The following is a 17,169-nucleotide window of genomic DNA, read 5'->3' on the forward strand; positions in this document are numbered from 1 at the left end:
CAAGTTACAAATACATGTATGTGTGGTATTTTTTTTTTATTGTTCTAGCACTTGGTATACACATTTTACCGGCAACTCATAATGTTGCGATATATAAATATTTTGTGAGGATGTCTCTTTGAAAGAGAGATCGATCTCGAGCTTCATTTCAATTTAATTTGAATTGACACAGTTCAGAATTTTAATTATTAAAAAAACATGTAAACTGTATACGAAGTAATTTAATCTTTAGATGTATGATTAAATTTGTGAGAAAACGGGTGAGAAAGAGATGGGGGTTATATACATGTCCGCTACTTAACATTTTTTTATTTGCCTCTCGACTTAAACTTTATCAATGGAAAACCTAAGGCTGCACTGAACCTTATCCAGATATATTACGTATATGACAATAAAATCCTCATATATTTGTGAATCTTATATTGTATTTATGAATATGTCAGTGAGACTTAGCACTTAGAACTATGTTTTGGGTTACCCATGTGAAGCTTTTAACGTTTGTATAAAAATCTGATACCAGTCATCTCCGGAATCCCACATACATGTAAGTGACAACCCTCCCCCCCCCCCCATACATGTTAGTGACCGGTACCCCAAGTACGTGACAAGTTTGGGGGTACACATCGCTGTCTGTGTCACAAATCATGTATCGGAAATCTAAGACAAACATGTCCTCTCCCCTAGCCGTCACGCCTAGTTAAGTGAGTGGGTCAACATCAACTCATCCAGTGCACTGTCAAATCTCGAACCAAGTATTGTGTAGAGGGTCACGTAGCTTTAAGTATGGATGAGTAAGAAATTTGATAATAATCAATATGTTTATCTGACCGAACTCAAGTGTTATCAACCCTTTGATTTCAATTCACACACAATGTGTTTCTCGTCAGTTAAGACTAATAGCTTCAAAGTTAAATATGAAATTAACAGGTAGGTCTAAACTTCAGAAATGATTTTTGGATCACAGCATTTTTCGTAGGTATATTTTAAGCCAAGTGTTGAAGTCTACGTAAGAATTAAGTGAAGTCGATATATTTGTCTTATACACTCTTGAATAATGTTTGTTCAGCGAAACAAGTTAAACAATTTAACACCGTTTTCCCTTGTGAACGTAAACGTTCGAGTGAGTACATGCAGTCTAAACAATTCATAATCAATGGCTCAAGTGGAACGTCAGTCTATTTTCAGGCCCCTCCATTACTCAGTTAAACTTGCAGACGTACGACCCTCTATAAAAACCATGCCTTGTATCTTAAGTTTCATTCAGTGTTAAATTTATCATCGTATTAATTATTCATTAATCATTTTCTTATCCCGTTCGTTCCTCTTTGATCTGAATGGAAGAATTTCCTTCCCGAATTATCTCTTGTCTTAGTGTCATCAGTTTTGTCAGAAGAAACCCGTTTGTCAGTTTGAACAAAGCACTCATAAATCCCTCGACCTTTGTTCTCGGGTAATCTATGTAGATCTCGGTGGATATGGACGCTGTTTATTTTGGTCTCTGTGAAGGCTATCTGCCACGGACACACCCTGGGTATATAACTAGGCCAACACCTTGTTCTACAGTCGGTCATTGTATAGGTCGATCGTGTTTGATTAAAAAACACAGATCAGTTTTATTTACTCAATTACTGAAAGGAAAATTAAGGAGGATCGAAATGTATCACATTTGTCTTTAATCATTATAAATGATACCATTTACAATTTTAAACGTTACCAAAATGTTTGTACATCATGAAAGATGAAAAGATGCTTTGGAATTTCAACGTGAATTATTCATAACGGAGAGGAGTGAAGTATTAATGTGCTGTCAATGAGTTATTTGATCAAACATGAATACAGCTAGTGAAATATGATATATAGTTTTAACAAATAGGCCGCGTTTTTATTTTAATTTAAATTCAATGATAAATTACTTTTAGACATCGTAATTTTGTGATGTATTTGTTTTAACAACCATCTGCTGACAATGTGTGTGTTGTTTAAAGTCTTTACTCTGGAGATTTGTAGCCATGGTTAAAAATCCAAACAAATAGAGGATGTTACCACGGCATTGTGTTACATGCCTTTATTAATTATTTCAAACAATAAAAAACTGGTGCCATTTATGATTAACAGTCATGAAATAATAATTGAGATAATAAAGCTTAAGTAAACCAAACAAAAGTGCCTAAGTAATTTTAGAAAATTGAAATCGTTACCCATTCAACTGAGCGGATTCATGTTTCATTGAAAATGATACTGATGTCATTTTGAAATTACCACAAATTGAATTAAAACGAGACACTGGACCGTTCTACTTGTAGCATAGATCGGTATAAAGGACGCTGGATGATCAACAAATTAACCATCAGATCCACCTATAAGTTAAGATATTATTTGTACAATTTTTTTTAGTACAGAAAAAATCCAAATAGTGTATATTTTAGTTTTGGGTATTTTGTTATATTTTTGTATAAAGCTCTTTTTCTAAAAGAGATCAGCATGGTCTAATAATGTTCACGATTGTAGAGCCTTCTTAAATAATGCAAACAAGGGCAGAAGGCAGGAAAAAAGAACTTCAACAACGACAAAATCAACTCCATTTCAATCCAATTACACACCTTCATACAGCAATGATAATTATGGATATTCTGATAACCTTCGGATAATAAAAGTAAATTTGTCCCAAAAAAAATTATCTTTTAAAAATATTACAAAACATCTACTGAAAGGCGTTGTACCGAAAATCAATGCATGCCCCCCCCCCCCCCCCCAAAATAAAGTACTTGTAGATAATCACTTACCCTTACTACTTCTTTTATAATACATGCTCTGAGAGAACCTTAGCTACAGGTACACGAAAACCCTCAAAGTTAGAACTCCTATTGACAAATTAAAGGCAATATGGCATAATGTGAAATAAAATTAGAAATACCGCAGATTAACTCATATCGGAGTTATTATCGGAGAGGTCGTGGATGTTACATTTTATCAGACGCGTGGTAAAGAAATCAGTAGGCCGTGCTACTGACAATCGATAGCTGCGCGGGTCTGGTCCGCGAAGGAATGACTTCGTCTCCCTGATACTGAAAACAAGATAAAACACTGTGCACCAAAAACACCGGACTGGATAAACCCCCAAATCTCGCCTGGGTAGAAAGAGTTGACAAATGTACATTTGACGACACTGGTTGTAAGGCAAAGCAAATTCATGTCATTGTGATGTTACATTAACCTATTTCAAAACAATATAACTTTCATGAACATTGATTATTCATTTTCAGAACATTTTAAACGTAAATGAAAAAGTTTGTTGTCGCTCAAATGTATGCGTTTCGTGCAACCCAGAAATTACTCCACAGTTTATTATTTATTTTGGATTGCAGTTTCTTCTTCTTGTGTTCTAATTTCACTTCATCATGCTTTTAATTACAAATAAAGTATTTTCACTATCCCTTTCTCTTGTTTTCAAACACCAATCTGAAGGGAAATATAATCATTACGACAGAAAATGAAAGTTTACGACATTCCGACCGGAAATGATATTTCCATTTTCGGCATGGAAGGTCTTTATCAACAGGGCGGATCGTGACGTTGTAGTTTTTAACGGGTCAATTACGAAAACGAGATTAATAAAATAAATCATAAGGGGCTGCTCCAATTATTGTTTTATTTCTTGAGTTCGGAATTCCATGCTTTAATCAATTGACAATTTCAGTTTTATGACACGATTTACGACAATGAGGGTTCCACCATAGTAACAATCAGACCCCGATCATTCTGTCTTAAATAATTATTCTCTAGACAATTATATGCACATCTGTGTTTGTTTTATATAAATACAAAGTTTCTTTTTTGTGATATTAAAAATTTAAATCAGGAAATTGATATTGTAAAATGTCATTTAAAATAGTTTTTAAATTGTTGTCAAAAGTTGTGCAAAATCTTCCCGAAACAATTGCGTTATCCATATAGGTTTTGCATACCTACCTGTATTTTATATACCCATAATACAAATAAATTTATCATTCTAAATTAGAAGGCTCATACAATTACAATTTTAACAAAAGGGTCGTCATTTTTTCAGGTGGTGGACATGAGGTGGGGAGTTAGAGACGAGGCCACAGATGATCACATGACCACGCACCTATGTATGCAGGAAATCGACAACTGTCAGCGACTGTCCATTGGACCCAACTTCATTGTGAGTAACGTCTTCATAGAGAATCAAGATCATTCAATGGATCTGTATGTTTTCATTGAAGCATACAGCAAGTTTTAGATAAATTCAATTCATAGACAGAAATAGACATTAATTCAGAAAATGACAAGATAATCCTTGACCTGTATAATTTTATAGAATGAAATACCCTCAATATCTTCTGAAAAGGCACAAGTGTTACTAAATTGTTCGGTTCTGTTTGTGCGGAATTGCAATATACTGCAATATATGTATCGGTATAAATGTCAACTGCTATATGCAGTGTAAAATTGTAATTGGTACATGTACATGTATGCTATATAAACATTATATATATCGCCAGCTTTATAATGCACTAAGCGGTTGTTTAAATTGTACATGTATATACATGTGTGCATATCAAATATCCTTCAGTTGTCTTGACAAAGCATGTACAAGTCAACATTAAAGTTTTAATTGTGTAAGGTTAGGAATATTGTAAGAAGCAAACGCATATCAATTTTACATTATCATAACGTCATAAATTACCGTATGTATAAAGCAGTGTATTGGTGATTGGTTTGATTGATTTTGGGGGTAAATCAATCAAAAATCATTGAACAGTGACAGAACAAAGATATTGGTCATGATGTAAAGGGAGATAAATCAAACTGACTGAACTACAAGGGGAAATAATCAATAGATGATAACCTCGGCGGTTATTTTGTTTAACAAAGGGTGAAAACTGAACAAATCCCACAAGTTCATAAATCTGTGTTTTATGTGACGTATTGATTCTCGTTATCTCAAATTAACGTCACGTCGAAATTAATGGGAATATTAGTCCGTCACAAGTGTTCAAGAAAAGAAATTATCTGAGAATTTTATCGTGTAGAAAATATGGACAAATCTGACTTGTGGATCACTCGGTCAACCATACAATGTACGACTTGAGGTGTGAAGTTTTGAAACTACACGTAAGATAAACAACCAGTCGCAACAAGATCTAAAACTGTTCATTATCAAATCTCTGATGACTTAAAACCATTTCAGTTTTACTAAAGATTCTGAAATTGACATCAAAAATGGAGAACAATGATATAATTTTATTTAATTACACCAAACCCGCCGCTCTGTTCAAGCTATATGACCTAAATGATTTCGTCAGAGGAAAAAGCACACAGAACAATCAGACCGAGTAAAACAAATTTCGTTTGACAGTCTGGCAGTACAAATCTGAGAAATGTTTGAGTCTATGAGACTTTTGAGGTCTGTACATCAAAATCTGGCAGAAACAGTCAATTGTCAGAGCGTGGAATGGGTTAATGGCTTTTTAATCTTAGTGACACGGACGTTTGCTTCCACCGGAAGTGTCTCAAGATAAAAAGGAAACACTGACAGGGTAACACCAGCCAATGAAATCTTGTGTAGCAACATCAAATCGATGAGAGAGAGTGAGAGTGAGAGAGAGAGAGAGAGAGAGAGAGAGAGAGAGAGAGAGAGAGAGAGTTTATTTAATATAATCTTATTTTTTTATTAAAATTTTTTACATCAAACTAAAAAATTAATAAGAGTAGAATAAACCTCCAGTAAATAATCCACTTGGATTAAATTATCATCGCAAAATGATACTTGTTTTTAATCTAAAGACAAAAGGTTCCACCCGACATGCTGACATAAAAGGAATTAATCAAAATATGACTCTCGGTGCCGATATGTGCATAACGAATTGACCTGTATAGCATCGCAGTGAAATTTTAATTGTCATGATTCAAGGATAATCCCTAATACAGCGCGTGCATTTAACTGAATTTTCAGCCATCTAGCACTTCCGGCGCCTTCCGTTCGATTGAAGAGAAACACGCCGACTGGGGCGTATAGCTCTCTCTCCCCTTGTCCAAAATGGTTTTTTTGAAGGCGAACAAAAGCCGATATTAAGCTCAGTACAATGGAAATCCATTAGTTAATTGGGCTATCCAATGGTTCCTATTTTTTATTGATGTGGCAATCGCATGTTGCATTTAATGATGTGCCGGAAACGGATATAGAAATATAAAAGTAAAAATTGACGTAATTTGAGAACTTGATGTCTGTCCGATACAGACTTAGTGACGAGGTCGCTAGTTTAATGGCCGCTCCATTTTCAAAATTACCGCATAAACACGTCAACAGTGAAATGACCGTATTCTCCGTGGTTTACCTTTGACTGAATGACTTTGTTTATGGCTTTTGATAATGTATATGTACTGAATGGGTACTGTACAAGTGCAGATAACAGAATGCTATTATAATAGTGCAATATTTCAGAGGCTCGTTTAGCAGTATTGTCAAAAGAAAAGAAAAGTGAAAAATACTCATAAGATGATGATCCTAAACGTTTTGAATATGTTTAAACAGAACAGTGAATGCAAATATTGATTCAAACAAGACATTACTATTTTATTAAAATCTGCAATAATTTTCCAGGTTTTTCTTGGTCAAAAGTATGGATATCGGCCTCTTCCTACAATAATAGATGCAAAAGAACTAGACATGATGCGCGAGTGTGTGCGTGATGTTCCGGCGGAAGTAGAGTTATTAGACAAGTGGTACAAGAAAGATACGAATACAGTGCCCCCTGTCTACATCCTACAGCCAATCAGCACCATCCTCACAAACTTCAACAACAAGGTATCAAAGATATCATGATTGTATAAAATCATGAAAACAAATTAACAATTCATTCCTAATACTGAGCATATTTACATGTATGTTTGTGCTAGGAGTGTTTATGTTTTGTATATTTTACGGGAATTAGCACCCTCTACTGAATATATTTGCTTTTACACTGATAACTGTCGATACATGGTATATATACAAGGTACATGTATTAAGTAGCAATTCTGAATATCAATAATGCTGATGTAAATATTTGGGGGGGGGGGGGGGCTCTTTGCAATGATCCCAGTACGTGTTACATGTATGCTATCATACTGAAATAATATGTTCACCAGAGGCACGCCAAGCTACAGGAGGCGGACCAGGAGGAATGGTGGGACACGTTTGGTAGACTGTGTCGGATCCTGAGGAAGGCGGCCCAGGTCCTGTTCATCGCCAAGAAACTGGATAAGGACCAGATGCACAATTACTTCATGTCAGGTATACACAACACACACAACACACACAACACACACAACTACACATACTTCATGTCAGGTATACACAACACACACAACTACACATACTTCATGTCAGGTATACACAACACACACAACACACAAAACACACACAACACACACAACACACACAACTACACATACTTCATGTCAGGTATACACAACACACACAACTACACATACTTCATGTCAGGTATACACAACACACACAACACACACAACTACACATACTTCATGTCAGGTATACACAACACACACAACACACACAACTACACATACTTCATGTCAGGTATACACAACACACACAACTACACATACTTCATGTCAGGTATACACAACACACACAACACACACAACACACACAACTACACATACTTCCTGTCAGGTATACACAACACACACAACACACACAACACACACAACTACACATACTTCCTGTCAGGTATACACAACACACACAACACACACAACACACACAACTACACATACTTCATGTCAGGTATACACAACACACACAACTACACATACTTCATGTCAGGTATACACAACACACACAACTACACATACTTCATGTCAGGTATACACAACACACACAACTACACATACTTCATGTCAGGTACACACAACACACACAACACACACAACACACACAACACACACAACTACACATACTTCATGTCAGGTATACACAACACACACAACTACACATACTTCATGTCAGGTATACACAACACACACAACTACACATACTTCGTATCAGGTAGTATATATATCAACACACACACACGAATACTTTATGTCAGATAGTGCAGCAACACACACAACTACTCTGTGACAGGTAGTGCAGCATTAGTACTACTAAGTCGCGTCTTTGATTTATTCATTCCTATCAAATACGTTTAGTTTTAGAGTACATGGTATATCTATCATCTGCACTCTGTTTCACTTTAAAATTAACACAAACAAGTGTTTCCATCATAGTTCACAAAGTAATTTTTTGGTACGTTTTTAGCAAATAGGAACGCAACTCAGACTAATTGTCTTAATTCTTTTATAAAATACATTGGATGCAGTTGCATACAAAAGAAATATAAATTTATAAAACTTTTGATTCCGAATAAAATCCAGAAATGATTAATTTCTCCTAGATAAACAAAATTAATAGGCATCTTAATCGTCCTGATAGCTTGATAAATTCGGTTGCAAAACACGAATAGCACTGTAAAATTTGTGTGTGAATAATGATTGCTGTATTATGTTCCTTCGGAAACAAAAAGCTATGAAACCATGCATTAATAATTATTGCCGCAATTAGTAATTCTTGGCCTCGCCTTGTTTATATCATTAACAATCATGTCAACACCTGAACTGTTAATGATAGAGCGTGTGCTGTAGTGAACCACTTTTATGATCAAATCAACTTCCCTACATTAATAAAATAAAAAAACAAGACATTAAGTCTGTAAATTCGAATTCCATCTTTTACCATTTCTTTTTTCAGTCACTGAGCGAGAAGTTGAACGAGGGATCCTTAAAGCCAAAGATGTGTCCGAGCACTGTCTGGCCTACGTCCGAGAGATCACCAACATCAATGTTCTGTTTCGTTTTGCCGCCAAATTCATTGACTTTGCCGCCAGAAATGTAGACGGCGAGGCGCAAAAGTTTTTGAAAACACTCCGTGATGAGAAACTTCCCGCCAAATGTCCGCCATCCAACCTGGTGAAATATACCGTGGATTGGAACGGCAAGGAAGGAATCGACCCCGAGACCCACGCGGAGTATCTCAAAAACTTCATGGAACACTTCTACAGCTCTGTGACTCGGCTCGTGGACGAGGCAATGGCTAAGTACGAGAAGCTGTCGAGTGACGCGGTGTACACGGAACAGCTCCAACATCTACACGCCTGTAATAACTCTGTCAAAGTGTTCCAAGGCCGAGAGAACATCGTGAACCAAATCAAAGACTACATCCAGGGCCCCTCCAACAGACCCTTCATTCTGTACGGAGAAAGTGGTTGTGGAAAGACTTCTCTTACTGCTAAAGGAGCTAGCATGGTAAAATATTAGATGTTATTTTTAATGTACATCGTATAATTTCTCTGTGCAAAACAAATCTAATGATTTATAATCTTCAAAAGGAAGTATCGCTGCTGCATCAAGTAAAATTTTGTACTATTACTTTTTGGAAGTAGGATAAGATAGTAAGAACGTCTGAACAATTCTTTTGACTTTTTTTTTCACAGTCAACAAAATGGTGGCCAGAAAACGCAGAACCAGTTCTAGTTTTGAGGTTTCTAGGAACGACCCCCAACAGCTCCAGCGTGATCCCTCTTTTAGTGAGTCTGTGCAGTCAAATAGCCTTCATTTACGGCCAGCCCAAAGACGAAATTCCGGCTGACGAGTTGTCCCCATTGGTTCAGCATTTCAAGAAACTGATTACTTTTGCCACCGCCGAGCGACCATTAAATATCGTCCTAGACTCTTTGGATCAACTCTCTGGTGCCGATGGCGGGCATTCGTTAGCTTGGTTACCCACTAACCTTCCTGAAAACGTTAAACTTATTGTGTCCGCGATCCCAAGCATGTATAACCTACTGGAAACACTGCAAGCTCTTGTTGAAGTACCAGAAAACTTTGTTTCAGTTCTTCCTTTAGGAGAAAATTTAGGCGGGACCATTCTTAAGTTCTGGTTAAAGAACGCAAATAGAGACATCAGCACTGAACAATGGGAAATCGTGAACGACGCTTTATCTAAATGTAATTTGCCGTTATACGTGAAACTAGTGTTCGACGAAATTTGCCGTTGGAAGTCATACACGCCTATAAAACAGACACAACTTCACTATACAATTCACGATACTATTATTAAGTTGTACGAACGAATTGAAATTCAGCATGGCAAAACACTTGTAGCTCATGCACTTGGCTACATCACGGCAGCAAAAAGTGGCTTGTCCGAGTCAGAACTAGAAGACCTGCTTTCATTGGATGAGAAAGTGCTGAACGACGTGTATCAGTATCACTTGCCTCCCGTGCGGCGTATTCCCCCACTTCTCTGGACGCGCATTAGAAGTGACCTGCCCCATTATTTGAGCGAGCGTGAAGCGGATGGTGTCAACGTCATTAATTGGTATCATCGTCAGTTCATCGAAGCAGCCCGAGAACGATACTTCAAAAATCTCAATTTTGTAAGCGGCATGCATGCAAATATTTCTGAATATTTCCTCGGAATTTGGGGAGGCGGGAATCCAAAACCGTTCACGTACTCGGAACAACAACGTCGTATGTTCCATTTATCTGACTTAAATGGGGAAAGTGACCGTAAAGTTCCGGAGCAACCGCTGGCATTTTACAACGAGCAAGGGGAAGTAATTCGATACAACTTACGAAAACTTAACGAGCTTCCATTCCATTTGATCCGCTCCCACCAGTACGAACAACTGTACAATCACTGCCTTTTCAACTACAGGTTCCTTCACGCCAAACTCAGTTCTATGCCCCTACAGAGCGTTCTCGCTGACTTCGAGGACCTGATGGACCACGTGTTCCAAAAAGACGCAAAACTGATTGCCGACGCAATAAAGTTGTCCAGCTCAATCTTAGGCCACTACCCTGATATGCTTGGTCCACAGATTATTGGCAGACTCTTACCGTACTACCAGCAGAACGCGAACGTCCGTAGCCTGATACAGCAGTGTGACAGTGACGGGCTAGAACACTGCGCACTTGTTCCCTCACATCATTGCCTTCATACGCCCGGCGGGCCGTTACAGTATTCGTTGGAAGGTCACCCCTTCGCTCCTTTTGGAATTGGCACGACATCCAATGGAAAATACTTGGTGTCAGTTTCAAACAAGTTCATTATATGGGACTTGGCTACCAGTGACGTCTTTAGACAAGTCGTTCCAGGCATTGGGGGCATCATGCAAAACCTCGTTATCAGTGAAAACGACAAATACGCAGTCAGTTACACTAACAACAACCAGGTTGTCGTCTGCACAATAATGACGGGGGACTTTCTGGTCATTTCACCAGATATCAAGAATAAGGACGAATCGATCATAGGAACTTGTATTTCTGTGACCCACGTTGCAACATGGACAACATCAATGTGGTATCTTTATACGTTAAACGGTAAATGTATTTCAAGTCACGTGATTGAACTAAAGATGCCTTTGTTGTCCGTGGAACTCGGATCGGACGATAAGACGTACTTAATCGTCAAGAGCGGGGCCGACTCGGATTCTGACATGGCGTTGGAAGTACATGACAAATCAATGTCACCTTTCGAATTTCACAGTGCTGTGGCAGTATCAAAGGATAAAATGCGAGTGTACGCATGCATAGCAATAAGTGACAATGCAGTCGCCGTATACAAGCGAGAAACGGATGCGTGGAAGTACGACCGAACGCTGGGCGATAATTATGATGCCATTTTCTCTCTAAAACTTTCTGATGACGAAACGTATTTAGCTGCTACAATCGCGAGTGGCTATAAACTATGGAATTTGCAGAAAGATACCTTAGTCAAACTAAGTCTTCCGCCTCGCACTAGGAACATTCCAAACAAGAACCCTCTTATTTCTCTTGTGGTCTTTACCAAGCAAAATCACTTCGTTGTTGCAGCGGTCAGGAAAAACTTGTATGTGTGGGATACAAAGCAAGGAAATATGGTCAAAGTTTTAGACGCCCATTTCGGCCGAATCATTTCAATTGACGCTGTGACTTCAGGTGGAAATAAGATAATTTCCTCATCAATTGATAAAACTATCAAGGTCTGGAATTTTGACAATATTCTTGAAGACGTTTATTCGATTGATCGTTTGGAGAAACCAATAGAATTCATCCACGTGTCCGATGAAAGTCCCTACGGCGTCACGACGAGCAGAAACTGTGTAGGTGTTTGGGACTTGAATACGGGAAAGTTGGTGTACACTCTTGAGACACGTGCTGTGGTGACATTAGCCAGAATTACAAAAGATGGTAAAAACGTTGTTGCTGCCGAGACAGGTAAACTTCTTTACTGGGAGGTTGAACAAGAGTCCTCGTTTAGATCAGTTATGCAAAAAGACGTTGCTGTTCTGCTTTTAGCTGAAGACGACATGAGAGTAATAGCAATATCAAAGCAAATTGGCAACAAAGGTCTTTGCAAGGCGTACAGTTTTCCAGATGGAGAAACTATTTTCACAATTGAATACAATTACAAGACATTTAAAGGAGGTTGCATTACAAAAGAGGGAAACTTCCTGGCTCTACCTGGGGCTGACAAGAGCGGGGATGTACTCGGAGTATATCAAGCAAAGACCGGCACTCATCTCTACAACCTACAGCTCAAATACACTAACTATAAGGAACTCACCGGAATCCGTGCAATGCCTCATGACACAAACCAAATAGTCATCATAGACGAGGAGAAGGGGAATATTCTTGATTTAAAAAAGAAAACGTTAGTCAGGTCGGTTATGAGATGGAATGGAATGGCAATGAAGACGGGAAAATCTGGTTTGTATGCTCCGAATCGAGGAGGCTTAGATTTACTAGATCTAAAATCAGGAAAGACTGTCCGCACGCTAATTCCACGTGTAGCTGAAGGTGTGTTTAGTATTGACGTCATGTTTACTGAAAACGACAAACATGTTGTGTATTACCATTCTGGACATCGTACACTGCGAGTTTTCCGAATATCAGATGGAACTAGAATTGCAAACTTTAAGGCTCATGCTGAAGTTACGTATATGGCAGGGACGATGAACGGCGAGACTTTGGTCGTTGGAGCAGTAGACGGGAGTTTGACAATTCTTACTATTGCTGATCCAGAATACGACGAAAATGTAGAGTTTCTGCAGTCTCTACCTAGCCGAAAATTGGCAAGGAATGCTAACGGAATGCCGGGAGAAGGAGAAGTGGTAACAGGAAAGAATAGTATGGGAACGGCTCTTCAGGTTGCAAGGTTCGTGGCCAAAGCTCGTGCAGTACAGCGTTCTAGAGCTTGCGTCATCTCATGACGTAGGCATTCCTTGTTGTGTGACGTAGAACACCAGTGTGCTGAATCCCTAGCAACTTTCTCCTTTTCAATGATTTTGTTCTCTTTTTTCTGCTTACATGTATACACCTACATCGCTTACTGTGATGGACGATTGCAATGTTGTCTAGTGAACCCTTATCTCCATTATTTTGTAGACGTCCTCTCCCAATACTCTCTGGTGCTATATCATTGTGCTATAGTGTTACGTTCTGTAGATGATATTTAGATCACCTGACGTTATAGGTGAATAATAAAGGACTCTTTTTTATTATATCACTATCTAATCGATTTTTTCATGAATTTTTTCTCTTTTCAAAAGTAGGAAAAACATTTTCAATATAATGTTTGACCACTACGCAAATTTTCAAATGCAACATAATGAAATGTCTTGGTATTGTTATAGAATCTTTAGTATTTTATCGAATGTCCGTCCTTTTAATATTTCATTTTTACGAATCCGTCCGTTTATCATTTATGTAAAACTGACTTGTTTTCCTATTTTTTTGACACCTTTTTATTTGATATAATTATGTTTAAATGAGTAATACTTAAATAATACAATAAATGTTTAACAGTTTGGCGAATTATGTCTCGTTCTCTATACAAGTACTGTCAGGTCACGTGGTATATGATAATCAGTTTGAAAAGCTTGAAACAAGTTATTATATAATGTGAGAATCTGACCTACATTTTACAACATTATGGATAATCATTGATGTCTTAATTATACAGAAGATCAGTCTTTTTCATCGAATATTTATGTATTCACCTGTATTATTAAACTCTTGTTGCCACGATTTGAAAGGCCAGAATTGTTGAATTTTTGTCTCAGTCAGAAATAACGTGTCAAATTGTATTTTTATAATCATCAAAATACATTATAATCGATCGGTATTTTTTTTTCGTTTTTGGCACTTATAGAAAACGCAACTTAGAAGAAATATCAATCCATTAATAGATTGATGTCTTACCAGGAACCGTAGATCCCTTATTTCACAGACAGCTGCGGTGTGTTTTTATTTGAATGGCGCTAATGCTTAAGCTTGCTAAGCAATGGATTTTACTTGTCTTTCCACACAAATTACGATAGCAAAGTACCACTAAAGAATGTTAGAAACATAATACCTAAGAAAATTGAACTCTTGATAAAAATCATACCTCTATATCAAACGATTTATACTTAAAAATATATTGCCGCCATAAAAAAAGCAATGTTTGTCCTACTGAATAGATTTTCTTAGAATTTAAGTGATCAAAGCTGAAACAGTTATTCATGTAGTAATTATATTGAAATGGCGATTATGAACTGTTTTTTAAACATTTTGTTGATTTCTACTTCAGAAGGATATACATGTAGATATAACAATGGCGACTCAGTTTTTTATGTAGAACTATTTATTATGATATTGTCTCTTTTATAATTAACATAAAGCATATTTTATGTCTGAAAAATCTTCAACCTTTATACTCTGAGTCATATAAAAGAAAACTTCTTATGATAGTGTAAAATATTTTCAAAAGCATCTGAGGGTTTAATGTTTATCTATTTACAAGAACTTAAACGGATAACTATTAAATTAAAGGTTAAAATAGATGTTTAATTTTATTATTCATTTATTACATTTACTTCAAAAACTGCTTTGCTACCTTTTTGATGGATGTAAACAGTGTTTTAATTCTTATTGTCAGCTAATTTTAACTTTATCGAAGAAGAGTATGTTTAAGTGAAATAAAGAGAAATAACGAAGGATCCTCGACACCCCGTGACTTTCAATTTTGATGCCAGTACGTCACAACATGGCGATTTTTTTATATTTTAAAGTCGAACAAATGCTAAAAATATTTATCTTTAAGTTCGTAAGTTCAGGTTTGTATGCAGACCTTTCTCAGGGTGTATAGAGGACCCTACATTAAAGCAGCTATACGATCGGACTGAATTGTGGCTTTGAATATTTGCAAAACTATTGCTTCCTCGTAAAAATACAAGTTGTGTAACGAAGCATTGAATTGCATTATAGAAAGAACAATGACCAAAGCCTCCCCCTAACATAAACATGATTTGGTATTTTGAATTACTTTTTGCAATAAGAGCTATCATTTGTAAGAAAATGCTATCTGAGCGTTATGCAGTAGGCAGTAATACCGAACATTTTGTTCATTCCACATCCCTGCTTTACAGAAATGGTCCACTAGGCAATATAACCACTATATTACACAAACAAACCTTCCTCTACATTTCAACAAAACATATTTGAAATGTATACCCTTCTATTTGTATACTGTTTGATGCTAAAACACAAATGTGTGTTGCATTATTTACGATATGTAATTCGACATTTTTTAAATGGACTCTACTAAGCTCAGTATGTTTATTTTAATACCTGATCTATTTTGTTTCAGTTAAACATTGTTCAAATTCCAAGGATAATTGGACTGTCTATCACAAAGAAGGAAATGAAAACGTTTACTTGGATTCTTTTGAATCCTTTTCTGTTGTGTTTGTAAGACATGCAATATTGTGACTGTATTTGTGGATACTTACGCGCACTTGTGTTTGGACTGTTACTTATGTCGTTGTGAATCACAAATGTTACATGTATTAAAGGGGGATTGAGTAATTCTACACAGAAACGTTAACTTGTTAAAAGATATAATTTTTTTTCTAATTTTAGGTTTGAATAAACAGGTCGAGACCTCTATATTTTGTGACGTCGGCATAAATTTGTATACTAAATTAGCCATCTGTTTGCTTTTATCGACAAGCCAATCAGGTGAATGAGTTGCACGGCATTGTGGGTTACTACAAGTTTCAGTGTATACAAAGCGTGTTGAAAATATATATCATTTGTTTTCCTTTGGAAACTCATTTTGAATGATTTTTCAGAATTTAGAAAATTAATATGGACAATTATGTCTGAACTTCAATTTGTATGCTCACATTTAAAAAATATTGCATATGAGGACTTATATCAACCTATCTAAATATGTATAATATTAGTATTCATTAAAACATATAAATGACCTTTTATTTTCATAATCAAATAAAAAAGAAATAAACTAGCCTAAGGATTTGTCGAAATGTGCAGATATTCGTATTGTCTCCTTTCTTAATGTTTTTATAAAAACTGAAGATTGGCAAATATTCACGATAGTTTGAATTTCACTACTAAGTTCGCGATTTATCGTTCTTCCGCAAAATTAAAGCCATTGTAAATATTAACATAAGTTTTTAAAACGTGGTTATGCTTATACTTTGATCAACGGGTTTTCTTGGAGCGTGAAATTAAAATCATCGCGATTGGTACTTTTTAGAAATTATGACATTTTACCACCGTGGAATTAAAACGACTTACTCTATTCAATAAGTTGTTGAAATTTAACATTCTGAGAAATATACTTTCAAAATTCACATTTAAATAGATCGACAGTTTAACAGTGTTTAAGAACGATCCGTGTGATGCAATTTGTGAGTGACTGTATTTTGTTGTATGATATGGCGACTTATTAATGAAATGAAAAGGAATTATTTCACCATTAATCATCACTAGTAGATAGACCGGCTTCAGTATGTTACAACGTTTTTAAAAGTAAATAAGGTTTAGGTAGAATACTTGATAAACGAGATATACGTGTTTAATGTGTGTGTGTTCTAACATATATATCAGGATATACAGTGTATATGTACGTATATTATATGGAGATTACATCAATGTATTATGTTGTGTATTCATTGTAAATAGATAGATCTGTCTAATAAATTGGAAATCAAACATGTGATTTTTTTTTATCTAGCTAGCATAAATCTTTATTAACAATATTTTATCACCATA

General features: G+C 36.3%; 1 protein-coding gene across 4 annotated transcripts in view; it reads left to right on the forward strand.

The window, feature by feature from the left end:
* LOC128162927 (NACHT and WD repeat domain-containing protein 2-like) overlaps positions 1–17,109 on the forward strand; it is a 27,163-nt gene extending 10,054 nt beyond the window's left edge. For 2 of the 4 annotated variants that reach the window (XM_052826352.1, XM_052826355.1), the window contains 5 exons: positions 4,067–4,183; positions 6,626–6,829; positions 7,153–7,297; positions 8,816–9,369; positions 9,558–13,916. In XM_052826352.1, the coding sequence (XP_052682312.1) occupies positions 4,067–4,183; positions 6,626–6,829; positions 7,153–7,297; positions 8,816–9,369; positions 9,558–13,319 (4,782 nt within the window). In that variant the 3' untranslated portion in view covers positions 13,320–13,916. The other 2 variants (XM_052826353.1, XM_052826354.1) reach the window with 2 other exon arrangements.
* The last annotated feature ends 60 nt before the right edge of the window (positions 17,110–17,169 follow it).

The sequence above is a fragment of the Crassostrea angulata genome, chromosome 9, assembly GCF_025612915.1.
Source record: "Crassostrea angulata isolate pt1a10 chromosome 9, ASM2561291v2, whole genome shotgun sequence".
Lineage (NCBI taxonomy): Eukaryota > Metazoa > Mollusca > Bivalvia > Ostreida > Ostreidae > Magallana > Magallana angulata.